The sequence below is a fragment of the Anolis sagrei genome, chromosome 1 (assembly GCF_037176765.1).
Source record: "Anolis sagrei isolate rAnoSag1 chromosome 1, rAnoSag1.mat, whole genome shotgun sequence".
Classification (NCBI taxonomy): Eukaryota; Metazoa; Chordata; class Lepidosauria; order Squamata; family Dactyloidae; genus Anolis; species Anolis sagrei.
The window spans coordinates 96,256,871-96,279,543 of record NC_090021.1 but is presented as its reverse complement, the minus strand read 5'-3'; the positions used below and the strand labels follow the sequence as shown (position 1 = coordinate 96,279,543).

The 22,673-nt window shown below is 38.2% G+C and overlaps 1 protein-coding gene across 4 annotated transcripts in view; it reads left to right on the top strand.

Moving 5' to 3' along the window:
• The window catches only part of LIN28B (lin-28 homolog B), a 121,224-nt gene that overhangs the window by 78,434 nt on the left and 20,117 nt on the right, over positions 1-22,673 (top strand). For all 4 annotated transcript variants that reach the window (XM_060753095.2, XM_060753096.2, XM_060753097.2 and 1 more), the window contains one exon: positions 212-396. In XM_060753095.2, coding sequence (XP_060609078.2) covers positions 212-396 — 185 coding nt within the window. The remainder of the gene's footprint in view (positions 1-211; positions 397-22,673) is intronic.

Here is a 22,673-nt window from a genome sequence, read left to right as displayed (position 1 = left end):
AATAAATCTGTTCCAAAATGGAGCAGTAAGACCCAAGTTACTTAGCTGGGTTTTATTTAGGAAATGCCACACTAATTCTGTGCTCTAGGGGAACTATGTAACAGGATTACAAATATAATCCTGCTTTGTGCATTTGTTTTTGACAGCCTTCAAGAAAATTTCTTTTTTTTTTTAAGTCTATGGTAACTAAGAATATTTTTCCTGTTTGCAGAGCAAGCTTTACATGGAAGGATTTAGAAGCCTAAAAGAAGGAGAACCAGTGGAATTTACATTTAAGAAATCTTCCAAAGGCCTTGAATCAATACGGGTAACAGGTCCAGGTGGGATTCCTTGTTTAGGAAGTGAGAGACGACCCAAAGGAAAAACAGTACAGAAAAGAAAGCCAAAGGGAGATAGGTAATTCATTTACTATATTTTTTCAATTTATGCATTTTTCCTGATTTTTTTTTATTTGGAGGTTAAAATTGTTTGTGAAAAGAATGGCAACTCTGCAGACTCTGATGAATTCATATAAGTTTATGATTTGTGAATTGCTTGGCATTTAAAATAGTTGTTGATTCTCTGAAGTTAAATGTTTCCTGACCTCAGATTTCTCTTGTTTAATAGTAGATGCTGCTGGTGTTTTTTTTTACTGAACAAAGCAGGTTTCTTCTGTTCAGACGCACACATTTCTTGCAGATAATGCATCTGGGTTTTTTTTTTCTGGTACAGAAAATGGGCTCTAAGTACTGTACATCCTCTCATATTTAAATGTAGTTTTAACATTTCAATTTCTAGTCCTGCTTTTGTATGCATGTGAATAGAATATAGTGTGTGGCATATGCAGTTCCAAACTTTTGTTGTACATCTTCCTGGATGATGTACAGACTGAGCATCCCTTATCCAGAATTTCAAACTATGAAAACTATGGCTGTGATGACGAAGGTTTGCTTTCTGAGGGTTCATTATACACAAACTTTGTTTCATGCACAGAATTATTAAAAATACTATATAAAATCACCTTCAGCTTATGTGTATATGATATATGTGAAACATAAGTGACTTTAATCTTTGGGCCTGAGTTCCATATCAGAGATACCTAATTTTTTATTACAATAGAGTATTGCTTATCCAACATAAACGGGCTGGCAGAACATTGGGTAAGTGAAAATGTTGGATAATAAGGAGGGATTAAGGAAAAAACCTATTAACTGTCAAATTACATTATGATTTTACAAATTAAGCACCAAAACATCATGTTTTACAATAAATCGACAGAAAAAGCAGTTCAATCAATACATGGTAACGTTATGTAGTAATTACTATATTTATGAATTTAGCATCAAAACATCACAATGTATTGATACAACTGTGGATCCGGGTGGGAGGCAGACTGCGTTGGATAATACAGAATGTTGGATGAGTGAAGGTTGGATAAGTGAGACTCTACTGTATATGGAAATGTAAGGATTTTTTTTTTAAAATGACCAAGCCAATGATTTTGGACTTAAGAATTTTGGATAAGGGATATTCAACTTGTGTTTGTATTTATTTATATTGTGGTGACTGTAACAGGGACTTTGTAGTTTCCCATTATTGTAGAAGTCTCAAATATTGTGTCCTGGTGCAACATGTCTGGAGTTTTGAAGGATTTCAACTTTTATCATATAGAAGTCATTTTAGACATGGAAGCCAACGCGTTTTACTTGCTTATCTGAGTGTACAATTCTTCATGTTATGCAAGAAAAGATGTAAAATCCTGGATATGATCTAGGATTACTTGGAGCTACTGAGAAGAACCCTACCAGAAATATAGGGAAAGAGGAGATTGAGTTGAAGACTATCCTCCCCCCCCCCCTCTCTCTATATGGTTGGCTTTGCTAAACTTCTCTGTTGGATAAGACTATGAACATTATAGCTTTCCAGGTCTACTAGATGCAACTACCATAATCCTTTATAAATTGCCATTTAGCATCAGGTAGCAGCAAGGGGAGGAGGGAACCATGGAGCCCTTCAGTATTCATCATGGAGCCCCAAGGGCTCCACAGAGCACGCTTTGAGAACTGTTGCTCTAAATGAATGGATGTTGCAACTCCCTTCCAGCCCCTATTGGTTTCCATAGCTGTGGCTCACTGCCCGTAGTGACAGCCGTTTTGCTCTTGAGAATTGAGCAGTGCTCAACAATCATCAATCTGAATATAAGAATGTGCTGAATAATTTGCTTTTAGTGTGTGACCAAACTGGTATAACTGGTATAATTGAAACCATTTTAATTTTCAACAAACCATTACATTAAATAAAAGCTCCACTTCAGTTTTTAAGATTATTTATTTATTTATTTACTTAATTTATTTACTTCTCCCCCAGGAGGACTCAAAGCCGTAACCAAAATTCAATGCTTTACAACATATAAAAAACCTAGTATAAAACAACGATAACGTATAACTATAAATTAAATTAAACCATATTAAATAGAGAAACAACAAAATAATCTACAATGCCAGAAGAAAACATTTAAGTTATTTCAACTGGGCAGAAAAATGATAACGAGTAAGGCAGTGGTGGCCTCTCTCACACCATCACCCACCATCATCTCCCCACTCACCCATTTGCCCGCCCATCTCACTTGTCATCCCACCCTTGCTCACTTGTTTGCTCACGCCCTTGCTTGCTCATCTCCATGAACCAGCCCAAACTCTTCGATCTTCAGAGGAGGCCCTCCTTTCACCCTTGCCAGTTTCTCAGGCTTGTCTTGTGGGTACAAGGGAGAGAGCATTCTCCTCTGTGGCCCCCCGACTCTGGAACTCATTGCCCGGAGAGATTAGGAAAGCCCCTACCTTAGAAACATTTAAACAGAATCTCAAGACCTGGCTCTGCCGTTGCGCTTTTGGAGAGTAGTCACATAATCTTATGCTATTGCTCCCCTCAATGTTCTTGTTATAGGAGTATGCCCCATGACAAGGCATACGAAGGTCTTGTATGAAGGTCTTGTACGAAGGTCTGTCTATTACCCTATATCACCACGAGTTCTCCCTTACAAATAATTCTGCTCCTTTATATCATATATATATACATACATATATATATATATATGCGCCCCTGGTGGTGCAGTGGGTTAAAGCACTGAGCTGCTGAGCTTGTTGATCGAAAGGTCGCAGGTTCGATTCTGGGGAGCGGCATGAGCTTCCGCTGTCAGCCCTAGCTTCTGCCAACCTAGCAGTTCGAAAACATGCAAAAATGTGAGTAGATCAATAGGTACCGCTCCGGCGGGAAGGTAACGGCGCTCCATGCAGTCATGCCGGCCACATGACCTTGGAGGTGTCTACGGACAACGCTGGCTCTTCGGCTTAGAAATGGAGATGAGCATCACACCCCAGAGTCAGACATGACTGGACTTAATGTCAGGGGACTACTTTTACCTTACCATATCATCCTGAGTTTTTAAATCATTTTATGTACATGCGGCCTGCTCGCTGTCATTATGGGTTGTTTTTTTATGTTTTGTGTATATTGTTTATTATGCTTATATGTTTTGTACTTTAATGCAATGTTGTTTATTTTATTGTAATTTGTATTTTTTTATTGTAATTTGTTGTTTGGGCTTGGCCTCATTTGCTAACTGCCCCCATTTGCCATCCTGCCTCCACTTGCCTGACCCCCCTGCTCACTCTGCCCATGCCCTGCCCATGCCCCTTGCTTCCTTGCCTACCCCCACTTGCTAGCCCACTCCCCCCATTCCATCTTATAGATGGAGAACTTAACCCGCCCCCCCGCCCCGCCCCGGTTTGGGCACTCCATCTCTAAAAGGTTTGCCATCACATTCAAAAGGAAGCCCTGTTGTTTTCAGTAGAGGCTGCTCCCAGAAAACAATAATTGTAGGTCTAATTTCTAGTTCTCCCATTGTTCGTTATTTTCTCAGTATAGCCAGATTATACCCCTCATAGGTTGAATACAGTCAAGATATGTCTAGATTGTGTCATGAGTAATGCTTTCAGGCTTTAGTGTTTGCAATTCTGTGTGTGTGTGTGTGTTTGAATGTCTGTATTTATAAATCATCTGCATGAAAAACTTGTTTAATAGGAATATGACCTTGTTGTGGAATAGCCATGTTCTCAATACTGTGGTCTCCAAATAAAATAGTAGTAGTAATAATAATGGAGGGACTCAGGGTGGATAGTTGGAAGAGTTTTTTTGTTTGTCCACACAGTGACTAAAAATAACAGATTTTTCACCACTTTCTGCTTTTTTAAAACTTGGAAGCTCATTACAGAAAGTGAATATGACAATAATATATGTTAAAATAGATTTTACAGGGCATTTTTCCTATTGAGAGCCACATCCGCTCCAAGCAATCTGTTAAAAGGTTTAAATTAGTGATGAACAGAATCACATTTTCTTTCTTCTCTCTCTGATGGAGAAAGGCAGGTGCCTCTTCCATTTGAATTGAGCTCTAGTAAAAGTATTTGGAGCTTAGGCCAAAAACCATATGAAATTAGGTCAAGAGCTACAGATTGCCTAATTTCAAATTTAATAGCAACTTGCAGTGCTACAGTGTAGTGTACAGTGTAGTGTATGAATATACTTTATATGAAATGGTTAAAGCCTGTCCAGAAATTCCACATTTCCTTGCCTAAGACTAGGCACTCTTTGGGTTTATGTTTAATCTTATAACAAGGCCTTCATAATTAAGGATGAATATCCTTCTTCATTTTTATGCAATGTTATATTATCTATTGTAGGGTATTTCATTGCTTTTAATTGCCGTTTGCTGCGTGGAGTGCTAGGTAAGCATTTGATTTGCTAGTACTGAAAAAAACAGCTCTGACGTTTAGAGTAACTAGCATCCATTGATGGTGGGTAATGGGTTAAGTTAACCTGTTTTAATGCCACGAAAATGATGGGTCTTGAGCTTCCTGGAATATCTAATCATTATATTTATAGTTTAATGCATGCACCTATAGAATATTAATGACACAGTGGGCATTGATAAAAAGATAGCAAAAAAGGAGGTAATGTGACCTTGCAGACGTTTTCCAGGAATACCATTCCTGTGAAAGAAACAGTATGGAAGGAAGTGGCCAGACTAGGCTGTGCTCAGCAACTTCCCAAATAAAGAAAAACAAAAATCAACTTTGCAGGGAGAGAGACCTGGCCAAGAAGGCCTACGATGAAAAATAGGCATGACTTAAGCAATTTGATGTCTTTGATCTGCATTGCTTTTTAATTTCAGCTTGAGTTCTTTGACCATGACGCTATTTTCAAGTACTGCATTCATCATAAGGTGTAAGAGGTGGTTTAAACTGCATTAGTTTCGCAAAGGAATCGCATTCTGTGGCTTAGAAGGGACTGGAATTCGTTTCTACTCTTTAGCTCTTGGACAGTTTAAATGCTGATCAATTTACTTTAGTTCAGGCAGGTTGGCAAACAATGGCAAACCACAGACTTCTCTCATTTCATTGTCTGCGATTAATGTTGCAGTACCCTTTACATCAAAGTTAACTGGGCTGCTTTGATTTCTTCTGTGATATATCATTATATTTAATTGATGCATGGAAGTTAAATTCCGCATATGCTGAAAGTTTGATATTATTAAGAAAAACTACATTTATTTTTCTTATTTTAAAAAATACTTTTTGGTTATTTAGAGGCGTTTGTGAAATGTATTTGGAAATACTATGTTATATGCAGTGGTGACAGCTTGTTGTCAGTTGCAAGAAAATATGTTGTATTGAGTAGTCCCAAGTTGGAAAAATGCAAAATGTCCATGGAGTGTATATGTGATTCCTTAAAGAGAAGGAGGAGACTGAGGGCCCTTCCACACAGCCCCATATCCCAGAATATCAAGGCGGAAAATCCCACATTATCTGAGTGTGGACTCAGATAACCCAGTTCAAAGCAGATATTGTGGGATTTTTTTGATATTCTGGGATATAGAGCTGTGTGGAAGGGCCCCGAGTAGCAAGGAATAGAGAGGTGTATTAAGAAAGCTACAGGGAGACATTATTTGGCTAAAACTGGGAGAGAGGCTTGTAGATTTAATTAATAACACTTATCTAATTGGGGTACAAAGCAAGAAGTACCTCTGTTTGCTATCCTCATCTATTATGTTTTGTGGACCAAATTATTGCACAGCTGGGAATGGCACAATGGTTTGGAAAACGTAAAACATCAGAAATGGTTAGTTTAACCATGATCCTTTGCTAATGAAATCCATGAAACATTTTGCCTTTCCATAAAATAATTCATGAAAGACAAAAATGCATGAATTTTGTGTTGATAAACATTGCCCTGTCTTGGTTATTTGCATGCCTCTTATGGATTGCCTTTCAATTATGGCCTCAAGCTGTGTGTTAGATTTGGGGAGTGAAAATAGCATCAAAGTGTAACTGGATGTTTATGAACAAAATCACTCTGATAAAAGGTTGTATTTGAATGACGAGAGTTTGAATTCCAGTGCCTCATTCAGGTATGCTCCTCACTGGGTGGCCTGGATGGTGGGCCCCTGTCTATCAGCCTCCCTTACTTCAAACTTGGTTGCAGTGTCAGAATAGTACACTTTGAGCTTTTTAGAGCCAATGCAGGATACAAAACTAATACTTCCTAATTTGAAAAATCAAAAAGTAGTTTTTTTCAGGCTAGTTTATGGAACAGCAAGATTGCTTTCTTGTTACATACATACATACATATAAAAATGCTGGAAAAGTTTGTGATTCTTGTTCAAATTCATGAGACCCTGACCAAGATTATGCTTAATTTGTTCAAGGCAGAATGTGGCTCTGTATTGTGAAGAAACAGCTTTTTATGCACGTGACCTAAGGAAAGATGTTAGCTAATTCCCAAAGGAAGCCAAACTGAAATAGATTATACTTGGTTGTTTTTGACAAGAAGACTGACATGTTTTCAATCCTGCCTTATGTCCCAACAATTTTAAGGAAGCCAAGGTTTAGAGATTAATTGCTCTGAAGACACATAATTTACTACTCAGTAAACATAGTGGGTGGGTGGAACAAACATTTTGAGCCATGTAACTAACTTTTACTTGTATTTCAAAATTATTAAAGCATATTTTGAATTCTTCTGCTGCCTGCAAAAAGTATGTCTCTGATGTTAGCATTTTTAAAAAGGACACTTTAAAAATAGTTTTGTTTTAAGCCCATTTCACTAAAAGTAATGGGTTTGGTTGTTTTTTTTCTTCTTCCTAAGGCTTGTTTTGTCAGATTTTGGAATTTGCTTTTTAGTGGCTTCTTTTGTGGGAGAGAAATCTTTCAGGCATGAATTGATAGTCCAGATCTTTTGCGGTCTGTCTCTCCTAACCTATGACCCCTGTTCCTACAAGGTCAACATCTGAGGGCAGGAGATTAAGATAGTTTAAAGACTGGAATGGGAACTGGAATGGAAAAATTAGCCAGCGCATTTTGGTTGCAAAACATCAAAGTCTTCCAACAATTTACTTATTTTAAAAAATGTAGTTTAAGTGTAACAAGCTAATTGTATTGTGTTTGGCATATATAAACATATGCGAGAGAACATTAGCATGGAAGAAATTTTGTAAGGCATTAAATACAGCACATTTTAGTTGTAGCACAATTAAGATTTCTGAAGCAATTTGCAGTATGAAATACAATCTGGCCTTGCAACTGTTCTTTGCCCAATTACCTCTTGCTGTCATTAGCTGCAGCGCTGACTCGAAGCTGGCTTCATAGTCTTGAGATGATGTGCTGCAATTACTAGAATGTCCAATAATCAAACCAAGGTTTCTCTATTTCTATTTTAATAATCAATTTTTTTTTCTGTGTAGTGGTGTGCACATAGGAATCTTCCCATGAATAAGCTTCCCATGGGAGATACACTCATGTATTTGAATGAAAATCTATCTATCTCTCTATCTATCTTTAAACAGCAGTATATCTAGGATATTCTACCTGCATGAGAATTACATACGTCCTTTATACTTGCTCTTCCACCTGCATAATTGCACATAAGGCACTATGAGTATAGAGCGCATATGTTCACACAATTCAACATCGGAATACAGTATAGACAGAAGATATATTAAACATACACATTTCCTGTTTGTCACTGTTTCAAAAAATACCCAGAATGTGAAATAAGATGCTTCAGTCTTGTGTTTAAAAAAAGAAAGAAAGAAATGCTTTAATGCACAGACTTTTTTTTTTTTGAGAAAACATGCATCTGTCTTATAATTAGGGATCTGACTGGCATTTTTAAAGAGTTTAGTGATTCTCCTACTAGTACTTTGCAACAGTTTTGGAGGGTGGGGGGACACCAAGTAAAACACACTAGTCCATTGTTAAATATGTGTTGCTTAACAATGAATATGCCTACATAGTTATAGTAGTTTCACAATTCTCATGGCTCCATCTTGTGGGATTTATGATTGGGCGAGGCACCTAAAATTATTTCACAGAGACAAAAGAAGATTCTAGTGAGATGAATATAAATACCTAAGAAAACTACAAATTTGGTAGAGCCATAACACTTGAAAGTTGTATTAAGCTGCTATCACTGTGAATTATAGGTAGTCTTGATGACAATAGTTGCTTTAGCATAATTGCTGTTAAGGTGAATAGTAAGACGTGAGGTTTTTGTAGTAAATATATTAGATAGGTAGCCATTTGAAATATGGGATTGATTTTAATAGCAATCTACATTTCAATACTATTGTGTGGTTTTTTAAAAAAAAGAATTGTATATGAAGTGCTACATACTGATAGTAGCAGTTTTAGTTTTACTCTTACGAATGGATTAAGTAGATCAAATGAGATGGAACTGGGGCTACACAGTAGAAAAAACTGTTTTAAATTGGAATTGGTCACCAAGAAAAAGACTGATCTTATCCAAGGGTCCCATTTTTATGCACTTACTTATTGAACAATACATATACTCAGTGATCTATACTAGCACAGTCAGCCCTCTGCATTCATGGATGCTGTAATCCCAGATTCAACAATCCATGGCCAACATCACCCCCTCAACCCCCCCTAAAAAAACCCTAAAAGCAGAATTATAGGACTTGAACCCACTGTATTTGTAATAATATGATAATCACTGAACCAAATAGAGATCTACAACGATACAATACATAATGTTATTTTATTTCTAAAGTCAGCTAGTCCCCTTCATTCATGTTTTTAATGTTATTCTTCTATCTGGGTATCATTGATTAAAAGGTTCAGTTTAACAGTTTAAGAGTGCAGGCCAGTGGTTCCCAACCTTTGATCCTATGGTTGTTTTACTTCAACTCCCAGAAATCCCAGCCAGCTTACCAGTTATTAGGAATTGTGGGAGTTGAAGTCCAAAATACCTGGAGTACCAAACGTTGGAAACCACTGGTGTAAACTTTAACATGTTTACTCCCAGCAGGTATATTTTCAAACAAAGTTATTTTTGATAAAAAAAAACCCAATTATAATTCTGAAAAGCTTACTTTAGAAAGGAAGTTTTAAATTAGATTCTTCATTTGACATAATTGAAACACACTAAATAACAGTAGTGGAAGAACCATACTGAAAAGCCTTGTGAAATAATGGTGTTGCCCCATCAAGCAGAGTGATTGGCCTGAGTGATAAGATGTGAACTAGCTGAAAACTGAATCAGGAAAGCCTGTGTCATGAAGCCAACAAAAAGCATGATCAACTGTGTCAAAGGCTGCAGAAAGATCAAGAAGAATGAGGACTGGATGTAGGCCTTTTGACTTGGCCTGAAGGAGATCATCTGTGATCTTCAGAAGAGCTGTCTCCAAAGAGTGCAAAGGGTAAAATCCAGATTGAAAAGTATCCATTACAGAAATACGAGAAAATAAGTCTAACCAACTTATATAAACAGCACATTCCAAAACTTTGGAGAGGAAAGGCAGCAGTGAAACAGGGTGATAATTAGAAAGAGAAGATTGATCACGTGAAGGCTTCTTAAGAATCAGAAAATAGTTGCATGTTTAAACTGAGAAGGAAATGAGCTAGTAGAAAAGAACAGATGAAAAATATACAAAGAAGAAGGGAAAATGACAGTAATTAAGAAGTGAGAAGGAAAAGGAATAATAGACTCATAGAGTTGAGACAGTCAGAGCACTCCCAACAGAAGGACATCCAGCCTCTGTTTAAAAACCTCCAAAGAAGGAGACTCCACCATCCTCCAAGGCAGCATATGCCACTGTCAAACAGCTCTTATTCTCAGGATCAAGAGAGCAGGTAGAATGATTCAAAGATATTAATGTTTTGGATAGTTCATCTAACACAGTGGTTCTCAACCTGGGGTCCCCAGATGTTTTTGGCCCACGGCTCCCAGAAATCTCAGCCAATTTACCAGCTGTTAGGATTTTTAGGAGTTGGAGGCAAAAACATCTGGGAACCCCAGGTTGGGAATCACAGATCTAACAAGACAAGCCAGGAAAGTAAAATGTATATTAGAAACAGACATTTGATATGTTAGTAATGAAGACGGATCGGGAGTAACAAGATCAGAGTGGAAAGTTCCAACTTTGTGTTTTTAAAAGTTTCAAAATGAATGATGGAGGAAGAAACATTAAATAAAAATACCTGTGGATAATTTCTTAGATATGGATCTCCCATGAAGGGAATTGCAACCTAGCAGCAGCTGGAGAATCACATATCTCCCATCCCCTTACAGAGTGTCAAACTCATTTTCATCGAGGGCCACATCAGCCATATGGTTGCCTTCAAAGGTCAGTTGAATCCATGGATGGAGAATTAGTGGATACAGAGAGCCAACCATATTGTTTTACATATTGGTTCATGTTCTTTAATTTCCCCCCAGTTTGCAACCCCAGATATTATTGAATGGCAACAAAAAAATTATCAGCTATGAGGACTGATAGTAAGGTGAAATGCAAATCAACAGTACTTGTGGCTCTGAAAGGTTAAATGACATTTTATAATCAGACATCATATCCACTAGCCTTGTATCTATATTCAGACCCACTATCCTGACTGACTATACAGAACAAAGCACAGTCTTCCAGGTGTTACTGTATCACAACTTCCATTAGCTCTAGTCATTATGTCTAATGATGAGGAAAACAGGAGTTGTAGTCCGCCATCTGGAGGGCCACATAAAATGACATGAAGGGCTGGATTCAGCCGGTGGGCCTTGAGTTTGACACATGTTCCTTACATAGACAAAATCATTTTCTCTTTTCTGTTTGTAAAATCTGAATCTTATTGTTGTTACATTTTTACTAGTACTACATTTTATGGTACCATTCCATGAGGCCATAAATACAGTATACATAATACCAGTTTTTATTTATTTCGTATCGAAAGGATTGCATAAATAAGTATAAAACTGATAAAAATAGAAGGAGCACAAGCAGCTAAATATTTTTTAACCAAAAACTGGCAACAGCAACCACATTGTCTGTAACTTTTAACAATTTTTACTGTGTACATGAGACAGGACATTGTGGACACGGAAAGAGCCTCCTTGAAGACTGAGTACATACAGTCGGGCTTCCCCTGGGCAACGTTTCTTGTAGACAGCTAATCTTTCCGAACCCCAAAGCATTGCTTTTAAACATAATACTGGTAGTACCCAAATATAGCACTGTGGTATCCATGTCAAAAAGGACAAAATGAACCAAACATAATATTTTTCTAATTGAAACAATGCCACCATATAGTCAGAGGTGGCCCTAGGTAATTTTCAACGGTAAGCAAACAGTATTTTGGTGCCCCCCCCCCCACCAACCAATCACTGATATATATTTTCTGTTCATCGTGGGAGTTCTGTGTGCCATATTTGGTTCAATTCCATCATTGGTGGAGTTCAGAATGCTCTTTGATTGTAGGTGAACAATACATCCCAGTAACTACAACTCACATATGTCAAAGTCTATTTTCCCCCAAGAGCACCTCAAGAGCACCCCTGGGCAAAATCAATTATACTGCAAATGCTTACTTTGCATAATGGGTTGAGCCGCCCCTGCATATAGTCCCTGAGATACAGATTATGAGGAGAATGAAACAGTCTCTTTCACTGGATCTTTCATTTTCACAATTATAAGCCTAAGAGTCCCCATGGGGAGAAGGGTGGAGTATAAATAAAGTTAATAATAAATCAACAACAAGAAGAAGATTCCATTTTAACTGCCACAATTCCATCCTATTGGATCCTGAGATTTGAAGTCTAGGATGGGGCTTTTATGATTCTCTGAGAAAAACCTCTAGAGCAGTGGTTCCCAACCTGTTTTGGCCTTCCACTCCCAGAAATCCTAACAGGCCAATCACTCTGCTTGATGGGGAAACACCATTATTTAACAAGGCTTTTCAGTATGGCTCTTCCACTACTGTCATTTAGTGTGTTTCAATTATGTCAAATGGAGAATCTAATTTAAATCTTTCTTTCTAAAGTAAGCTTTTCAGTATTATAATTGTTTCTATAAAAAATAACTGTTTGAAAATATACATGCTGCTTGTAAACTTGCTGGGATTTCTGGGAATTGTGGGCCAAAACACCTGGGGACTCACAGGTTGAGAACCACTGCCATAGAGCTTCACCAAACTACAAGTTCCAGAATTCCAGAGAACTTAGTCATTGTAGTTAAAGCAGAATCACATAGTGAAAAAAGACTAAGGAATAGATGGACCACATTAATTCATTCTTGTGCTATCTGGCTAATTCTCATTACCTGAAATGGATGAACTTTGGACCTGCAGTGCCTTTTTGAGGCTGTTCTTGTGGATCCCAGTTGTTTCAAAACCCCCTATTGTATTTTTTTTTTGTATTACATAAGCACAGTAAAGCCTCTGGCATAGATTTGTAACAATTGGTGAGTTAACTTTCTCAGTAGGCATAAATAGTTCAGTCGCATTTATACTACAAGGAAGCATTCATGGTTAAATTCATGTTAAATTCCTATTTAAATTTAAGTTCAAGTAAAATGAAGCAGATTTCCCTTCCACTTTCCTTCTTTGGGAGATAAACAAACAGTTGTGGAATTATTTTTTTGAAAAAAAAAACCAAACCATTTCTGACATACTTCACCTGTAGATTTGGCTCCTGTGACCTAAACTTTGTAGTCCCCCAGCCTGAGGTTAGTAAGAACATAATCAGTCAATTCTGAAATTAATTAAATGCTGAAATTCCAACTTCAATCTGTCACTACAGTGAAAAATAGATTTAATGAAGATACCACTATTTAGTAGAAAACCAAGAATCGGCAACTTGGAAGTCCCTGAACAGACTCAGAAGCGGAGTGGGCAGATCAAATGACAATCTGGCAAAAAGGCACTACCTAGAAGAATCCCCCACCTTGTGTGACTGGGGCAAAACAGACAACTCTGCATCTGTATGCTTGTCCATTATGCCCTGCCTCATGTACAGAGGAAGAATTGTTGGAGGCTACAGACAATGCCATTGCTGTTGCCCGTTTTTGATGAAAAGATATTTAGCCACTCGTACTCCTTCTATTTTTATCAGTTTTATACTATTTTATGCAATGCTTTTGATATGAAATAAAAAATAAATTAGAAATTTTTAAATGCATTGGATAACTTAATTGATTTTCACTAAATAGAGTCTATCTCTGACAATAGAAGTAATTAATAGTATTTTATACCCTCGAGGGTCTTAATTTGGCTCTTGTGAACAGATTTGCTAATTCTTTTCTCTCATGTGTATGGGGAAAGGCACTGGATTGCTCAGAAAAACAACAGCAAAGTATTGGGTTGTTGTACGTTTTTCCGGGCTATATGGCCATGTTCTGGATGCAATTTTTCTCCTGACATTTCGCCTGCATCTATGGCAAGCATCCTCAGAGGTAGTGAGGTCTGTTGGAAGTAGGAAAAATGGATTTATATATCTGTGGAATGACCAGGGTGAGACAAAGGACTTTTGTCTGCTGGGGCTAGATGTGAATGCTTGCCATAGATGCAGGTGAAACGTCAGGAGAAAAATTGCTTCCAGAATATGGTCATATAGCCCGGAAAAACCTACAACAACCCAGTGATTCTGGCTATGAAAGCCTTCGACAATACAACAACAAAGTATGTCACTAGTTCCAAATATTTTGTTTGTTAAACAGAATTGTTTTGCTTCAAGCTTTATCTGGTACACGGTTTGGTATATTTGAATGAATGAATGAATGAATGAATATATATATATATATATATATAGAGAGAGAGAGAGAGAGAGAGAGAGAGAGAGAGAGAGAGAGAGAGAGGAAATGATAGAGGGTATCTGAGTAGCTTATTATGCGATTGACAAGACCCAGTTAAAGCTCGTTCTGACCTGAGGCCCTGATAGATCAGTGTTTGCCGCTTGGAAGAGGAAAGAAAGTGGGGGAGGACAAAACCTGCTGCTTAGAGCCATTAAAGGAAAATAAAAAGCCAGCTGCTTCCAGAGCAGAGCCTGATTCTTTTCATAGAATATATTCAAGGGAGGAGAATTCATGACGCCCTATGGACCTATACCCTGACATTATAGAAAAAATGCAAAGCTTGGACAATGAATGACTTGGTGGCTCAATCTGGCTCATCATTAACACCCTTAAAACAAAAGGTGTGTGCGCGCGTGCGCCCACTTGTCTATAGAGAAAGGCAGAGGGAGGGAAAGACTCACATATATACACACACTCTCTTCAAATCTTTCACCATGGATTTAATCCTAGTGGCACTGCCTTGAAAACATGTTTTCAGTAAATATAGGGAAGTCAACATTGTCTGATTTTATTACTATGAAATGCTTACCAGAGAGTGGTATATTAAAAAGAAAATTAATTGTCATAAAACAGGGCTTGAATTTTTTTTATTGTTTTCAGTAATGTATATCCTCTTAAACAATTGCTGTGCTATATTTCAAAGGAAGGAACCAGCAAAACTACCTATGAGTATTCCTTTCCTTAGAAAACACTATGAAATTCATAGGATGGCCATAAGTCAACAGGCAATTTAAAGGCATAAATACACACACACAGTAATTTGAATATCATAACATTTTGATTTGGTCTGTAAAAGGGTGTTGATTTGATAGGAAGTTGGTAGAAAATGGATGGATATTGGATAATGTTGTATTCAATCAGAATGCTGTATTTAATCAAATGTCTTCCTGCCTTCCCTGCTTTCCTTTCTTCCCCCACCCCACACCCAGGGTAATAGTCCTTAATTAAATAGTTATTGTGTCCAATATACTAATATTCATTTAAATTTTCCACTGAGACTATCCTGTGCCCTCAAAGAGAAAAATTTTAATGGTGATGATTTTCTTCATGTGTGTGGTTAATTGGTGCTTTGCACTTCAAAAGAACATTTGTAACCAATTATAGCATGCAATGATATCTTGTATAGATTTTTTTCTGGGAGATTCATTTCTCAATTTCCCCCCTCTCTTAAATGAAACTAAGATAAAGATATAATACAGTAAAACTCAATTATGAAAACACAACCTGATTTATATCAAAGGTAGAGAATACTCTGATCTCTGTAGTAAAAAAAACCAATTAATAGAAAAATATTATTTTACCATTATAGATCTAGCTAAATTCAACTAACTAGAGTACCATAACCATTTAATATTGTATAATTAGATCTCTTATTGCTCAAAAAGTCTGTAAACAATTTCCAGTCTGTCAGAAAGTCTTCATTTAGCTTATTTAAAGATCATAGCCCCTGGTGGCACAATGGGTTAAACCGTTGAGCTGCTGATCTTGCTGATCGAAAGATCAGCCTTTCAAATCCAGGGAACATCATCATCATCATTTAATTACTTATTAATTGCCCTCCATCCAAGATGCTCTAGGCGATGTACAAGCTAAAATTGTAAAGGATAAAAATACATACATACAGATATTGATAAAATTAACAAAGATCAAAAGCTCTAGTAAAAAGCCAGGTCTTAAGTGCTAGGGTAAAAGGCCTTAATTCATGAATGGCTCTCATATAGGGCAGCAAGGAATTCCACAAGGCAGGGGCAGAAATAGAAAAAGCCCTGCGTCTCGTCCTTTCCAAGTGCACTTCTCTAGGACCCGGTATATAAAGTAAGTCACGTTGGGATGGTCGTTGTGACCTCCAATGATGGGAGAATGAGAGACGGTCCCTAAGATACGATGGAGTTCCCACTGTTAGTCCCAGCTTCTGCCAACCTAGCAGTTTGAAAACATGCAATGTGAGTAGATAAACAGGAACTGCTCCATTGGGAAAGTAACGGCACTCCATGCAGTCATGCCCACCACATGACCTTGGAGGCATCCATCGACAACGTCGGCTTATCAGCTTAGAAATGAACATGAGCACCACCCCTCAGAGTCGGACAAAACTAGACTTAGTGTCAGGGGAAAACCTTTACATTTGCTTTACCTTAAAAGTCATAGATCCTAGCTTTTTTTAAAAAAAATGGTTTGTACATGTTCGATGAGGGATTTTGGAGGTAGCTGCTGTTTATCTTGTCAGGTGTAGCTACCTTGGGTCTCAATCCAGAGAGAAAACCAGTTTACTACTACTACTACTACTACTACTACTACTAACAACAACAACAATAATGATACACACAAAGAGCTGCAGAAGCATCATCTGAGTAGCATCCTGTTCTTTACCAGTACAAGCTTTATTGTACTGTTTACTGTAGACATGCTGCTGCAACTAGTGCCCTCTTAATGCATGGCATGCTGAGCAGTTGTCTAGGAGCCCCAGGAATATAGTGGCTCCATATTAATCTATGCACAGACAAGAATTTACACTAATTTTCCAATCACTTACTTCAACATTCAAATCTCCTACTACTTAGGTAGGAGACAAATTACGACTTGTAGCTGGGAGTTGGCATGTCTGTATTCGTGAATGAAATTGTTGCCACCTTTATTGCTTGCAATGTTATGGAAGCAGAATATTGCAATGGATTTGTGGGAGGCAGTTAACGGTTGGGGACAACAATTGCTGACAATGTACATTTCCTTTATCAGAAGTACAGCCTCCACTGTTTGTGTTTCAATAATTCAGTTCATGTGGTGAAGGGTTAGAGAAAGGAAGTGTAAGGAAATAAAGTGAGGGAAAGGAAAGTGTAGACTTTAGTGAAATTCATAAATAACTCTTTGAACAAAAACATAATGGTTTGAGTGGAGCACCAAAAAGGAAATGAGCTGCAGAGGAAAAAGAGAAAATGAGCACTGATTTTGTTGGAGATACCAATAAATATACATTTTTTTCTTGATAATTTATATTTTTATTCCTGTAAATGGTTGTATAAGCAAGGGCCAGTGTACTGCTTTGCCTGGAGTACCAATAATAATAATAATAATAATAATAATAATAATAATAAATATTATTATTATTATTTATATACCATCTTATCTCCCCAAAGGGACTCATTGCCAAAACGAACAACATTTTAAATCAACTGGAGCTGCAGCAGCCTTGAGGAGGACAATGGTGAGGCCCTCCTTATCCTATAATGGTGTTATAATGCCCCTGGATGCATTGGAGAAGTCTGTGCTTCTCCAATGCTGGTGCTGCTAAGAAAGCTTGTAGCTAGACAGAAAATAAGAAAGAAAGGGTGATGTCTGGGCCTGTTTTTTTAATAAAAAAAACTTTGTAAAAAGGAGCTTCTTTGTCAAAGGCTTTGTTATCTGAGGTTTGCTTGTATTGATGGTGGAAATCTGTGCTCTCTGAGAGGGTATTCCTATAATGTGCTATAAAGCAAAGCTTCTTGATCACAAATTCAAATGGGGTCACATAAGTGAATGATGAGGGCTACAAAAACTCTGACAAGATTGGAGGAGTCACAGCAGCAACTGTAGCTATCTGTAATTTGCCACTTGTTTGTGGCAGTGGTGGCAACTCTTTTTTGCAGTCCTTCCTTCTGGGGAAGAGACTGACTTATCTGCCTGTCCATGCTCTACAGTCTTCTGCTGCATAGGGTAGGATCAACTGCTGATGCTGATGCAGCCACCAAAGGAGAAGGAGAAGCCAAGGATAAGCTGCTGAGGAAAGGAAAAAGGGCCAGGCCAAGGCAGTCAGCCATGTGGTTGGTTGAGGAAAAGAAGGCACAATGTGTATGACTGAAGAAGGAAAAGGAAGGTGGTGCAAGTTGAGGAAAGGAAGGAAAAATGTGTATGGGTGAAGGAGAAGGAAGGGAGCTCAGGTTGAGGAAAGGAAGAAGAATTGTCCTGAAGCAAGCATTTGTGTGTTCAGTTTGCTTTGGGTTTCCCCAATGTTATCTTAGTGTCCATCACTGAAATAGTTTATAGAGAAAGTGATAAGGACTTCTAAAAATACAAACAGTCATTCCCCCCCCCCCCCTCTGTATTCTCTTAAGAGGCCTCCAGCAGCTGCTATAGGCACCTTCATCCCATTGATATGGATGCTCTTATGGCAAATAATTAGGCAAAACACCGTTCTGACAACACATATACATTACTTCTCCCAAAGACTCAAAGCATGTTTTGGGGCAGGTATGTTGGCTGAAGGATTGATGCTTTTGAGAGAATGTCCAGATTGCTGGCTTTGTGCGTGTGCGTGTGTGATGCTTGTTTGTTACCATAGTCTTGTAGTGGAAGTGGCTTTGGCTCCTGGGTGGATGGGAATCCTTAGCAATTGCTTTTCTGTCAGGGCAGTAAAACTAATGGTGGTTGGTTGAATGAAATGCTATTTTTATGGTAACAATTATATTAGATTGCTGTTCTTATTATTTGATAATATTGATAATTTTGGGGCTACTGCATCCCTTGGTTTTATTGACAGATAGCATCTGCAAGGGTGGGTGGCTGGGTGAGGTGGTCCCAAAATTGCTCTTGTTCTTATTAAATGGTAATAATTAACTACTATGGAGTGACAGCTGATAGCAGAACAGCTGGCAGTCAGGTGAAGTCAAAGACAGAGAATGATACATTGGCTAGTTACGTACCAAATTTTATTTCTATTTAGAAGGCAGTGTTACTGAGAGCTAGAGGTGGCCTGCCTGTTTCTCTGCTTCATTTTGCATATTTTCTCTCCACCATAAAGAAGTACTACAGATGCAGCTCCATTCTTGATCTGTCAGCCCTCCCCTTCTTTGTGTTGGAGATGAGGTGTTATAGCATGGCACAGCTCATATTGTAGGAAGGGAAAGCAACTGGAGTTCATTTGCAGAAAAAAATAAATGTGAGCCCTTGTTTGTCTGACAGCTAAAGTGGTGACAAATGCACATGCATAAAGCAGAAAGGGGCTAAGACTCCATGAGACTGCTTTCAGGAAAGAGGATGGCTAGTAAATAAATAATAAATAATAGTTGTGCCTGATATTTAGTAGGAAGTGACATTCATGTGCCACTATTATGCCTATACATAAAAATGACACACCCTAATAATTATCAATGGATCAACTATACAGGAACTGCTGTTGCTCTGTGTCCTTAAGTATCAAATAGTAAGCCAAGATCTAATGCTTTTTGTAAAAATAAATATGCACATCCATCTCATTAGTATACAAATTTGGTTTAATCTTTAATCAATGATAAAATTGTATATATATCAAAAAAAATTTTTTTCAGTTTATAATCAGTAAATGTTGAATGTATTGTCGAAGGCTTTCATGGCTGGAATCACTGGGTTGTTGTAGGTTTTTCAGGCTATATGGCCATGTTCTAGAAGCATTCTCTCCTGACGTTTCACCTGCATCTATGGCAGGAAAAAAGTCAGGAGGGAATGCTTCTAGAACATGGCCATATAGCCCGAAAAACATACTACAACAACATAGTAAATATTTAATTTGTATACCTATTTTGTATAACTATATACTTGGAATTGCATACAGATTTCCCGGGCAAAAAGAGAAATCTTGCTATAGAGCATAAATGGGCCACAGGTTGTGTGTAGTCCCTCGGGTCCATTTTTGCTACCCAGTGAGGTTCCCCTACTGACTCCAGGGACCTATACATTGTCATGAAAAGAAGTGATTTTGTTCCAGAAGTCTTCAAAGAGTGTCACATTTGCTTTGTAGGGAATCTCCAAACTGAAAAGTTAAAACAGCAGTGTCCAAGCACTTTGATTTATTTCCTTTTATTCCATCCCCCATTCATTTTATTTCACTTTCAGGCATGATGCAATCTATAGCAGATGCTAGAGACAAATGTTTGGCTGACACTCTTGCCAAAATTGCCCACTCCTGCTACACTGTGACATCTACACTATGTAGATCTGTAGAAAAATCAAGGAAGGCTTTGGATCTGCTAAATCCAAAGTCCTTTACTTCCCAGACATGCTGTGCTAATCATTTTTCTTCGTATTATAATTAGAAGTATGAAAGGAAAGGGATGAAGATAGAAAAAACGGGGAGATGTATTGTCAAAGGCTTTCATAGCTGGAATCATTGGGTTGTAGGTTTTTACAGCTGTATGGCCATGTTCTAGAAGCATTCTCTCCTGACGTTTTGCAACCTCTGAGGATGCCTGCCACAGATGCAGGTGAAACATCAGGAGAGAATGCTTCTAGAATATGGCCATACAGCCTGAAAAACCTACAACACCCCAAAATGGGGATTGCATTTTTTTTAAAAAAAAATCCAGATCTGACATAGAGGTAGTTGAAATTCCATGTCAAGGAGCTCTGATACCTCCAAACCCCAAGATGGTGTAGATTTAGCAGATAATGTGGATATAAAGTTATAATTGCATAGAGTGAGTTCATAAATAGTTCTTCAACCAAAGATTACCTACACACATTTCCTTGTGAATAGGATTGCCCTGCAATTCTTTTCACGTGAGTCCATTTTCCCTCCCATTTTCCATTTTTTGTTTTTCTTTTTGTCATTTTTCATCTTATTCATGTATATTTGTACATTTGTGATTCATCTCATGCATTTTGGCTTCTAAAAACATGTTTTTGTCTTTTTGTTCTTTTCCTGATGTTATTGTGGATTTCAGAACTTGAGTAAAGCACATGAACAATCATGTTCTTCAGCCAGCTATGTCATATGCAGTGTTACTTCTGCCTTCCTATTGTCAGTTGCTTCGGCAGAACTACAATACTCCTGCCTCAGCAATCCAGCAATTATTGACTACATAATACAAAAAGGCCTTTGAAAGAAAGTGTAACATGGTCTTAAATGGTATTCCTTTTTCATCGTTGTCATCTTTATTAGCCATTGGCTTTTGTATCTTCCAATTAGATAAAAAATTATATATGTGATGATAAAATAATCAAAAGTTAAAATTAAATATATTTAACAAGAACAATAAATTTGCAACTTAATCAAAATAGGTCGATTGTATTGAGGAGACCCCAATACTCATTATCCTCCTTCTATCCAGTCATATTTTGTTTGGAGTTTCCCTACAGCCATAAAAAGATGAGGATCCTTCTGTTAAAAAAGGCCCTTTTTCCTGATCAGGAGTTTTCTATATGCCGTGAATTATCGTCTCTTTCTGATTCAAATTACAGATCCCTTGGAAGACAGGAACCCATTTGTACCTGCCATCTGACACAGCAGAAGGCATAATCTCTCTGACTTTAAGTCTAAAAGGTCTGAGTCATTCTCCTTACATCCTGAAATCCTATTTTCTCTTTCCTGATGGGAGTCCGCTAAGTCTGCTGCTGGCTGCGTTGCCACCCTATAGGATAGTTGCACGGCTGTGTCCACCATTGTTTCCAGGACTCCCTGCCCAGCCATTCTTGGATGCTGGCTGCTCATTAAGTGTGCAGAAAGCCTATGGCGAGCAACCCACTAACGCTCCCCCCATTCAGCCCCCTTTCACACTGTTTTATTCCCTCCACTTTATTATTGGTCTTGGGTCTCTCTGCCTCACCAACATTCATGTTGGGCTTGTCATTCTACAAGCTAAATTTTCCGTTCGGGGGAGCCTCCTGCAGAGGATCCCAGCTGCTTCCACTTAAACACCCAGAAGCTAATCCCCCAGAATCGGCTTGAGCAGGCCAGCATCTGTCTTTCACATTTCGGTCCCTTCGAGGTGCCTCAGATAATGTTCTGCATCTCTGTTAGGACTGTTACTCCCACTTTGGGGTCTGCCTTTTGATTCTAAACCCCATACTCTCTTTTCTTCCACACTTTACAACATGTCAAGCAGTGAAGATTTCACACAACCAAGCTTAAAGTCAGCCTTCCTGCACTTTGTGATTGCCATGGCATCAGTTCAGATCCATACACTCAGTTGTACTTGGGTAACAACAGCATGGGAAAGCATTAGGAAGGAAGGCACTTTGATTGTAGGTAAACTATAAATTCCAGCAACTACAACTCCCAAAATGCCAACTTCTGTTTTCCCCAAACTCTACCACATTTGGGCATAGTGAATATTTGTGCCAAGTTTGGTCCAGATCCATCATTGTTTGAGTCCACAGTGCTTTCTGGATGTAGGTAGTCAATGCCCACCAAACCCTTCCGGTATTTTCTGTTGGTCATGGGAGTTATGTGTCCCAAGTTTGATTCAATTCCATTTCTGGTGGAGTTTCTTCTTGGCACTTTGTATACCCTCTTAGCACTTTGTATACCCTCCTCATCCTTATAAACAAAGCTATTTTGGCATGTTATAGGTGCTCTTATAGAGTCCCCAATAGCACAGTGGGCTACACTGCTGAGTTTCTGAATTTGCTAATCAAAAGGTCGCAGGTTTGAATCCAGGGAGTGGTGTGAGCTCCCACTGTTAGCTCCAGCTTCTGACAAACTAGCAGTTCGAAAACATGCAAATGTGAGTAGATCAATAGGTACCGCTCTGGTGGGAAGGTATCTGTGCTC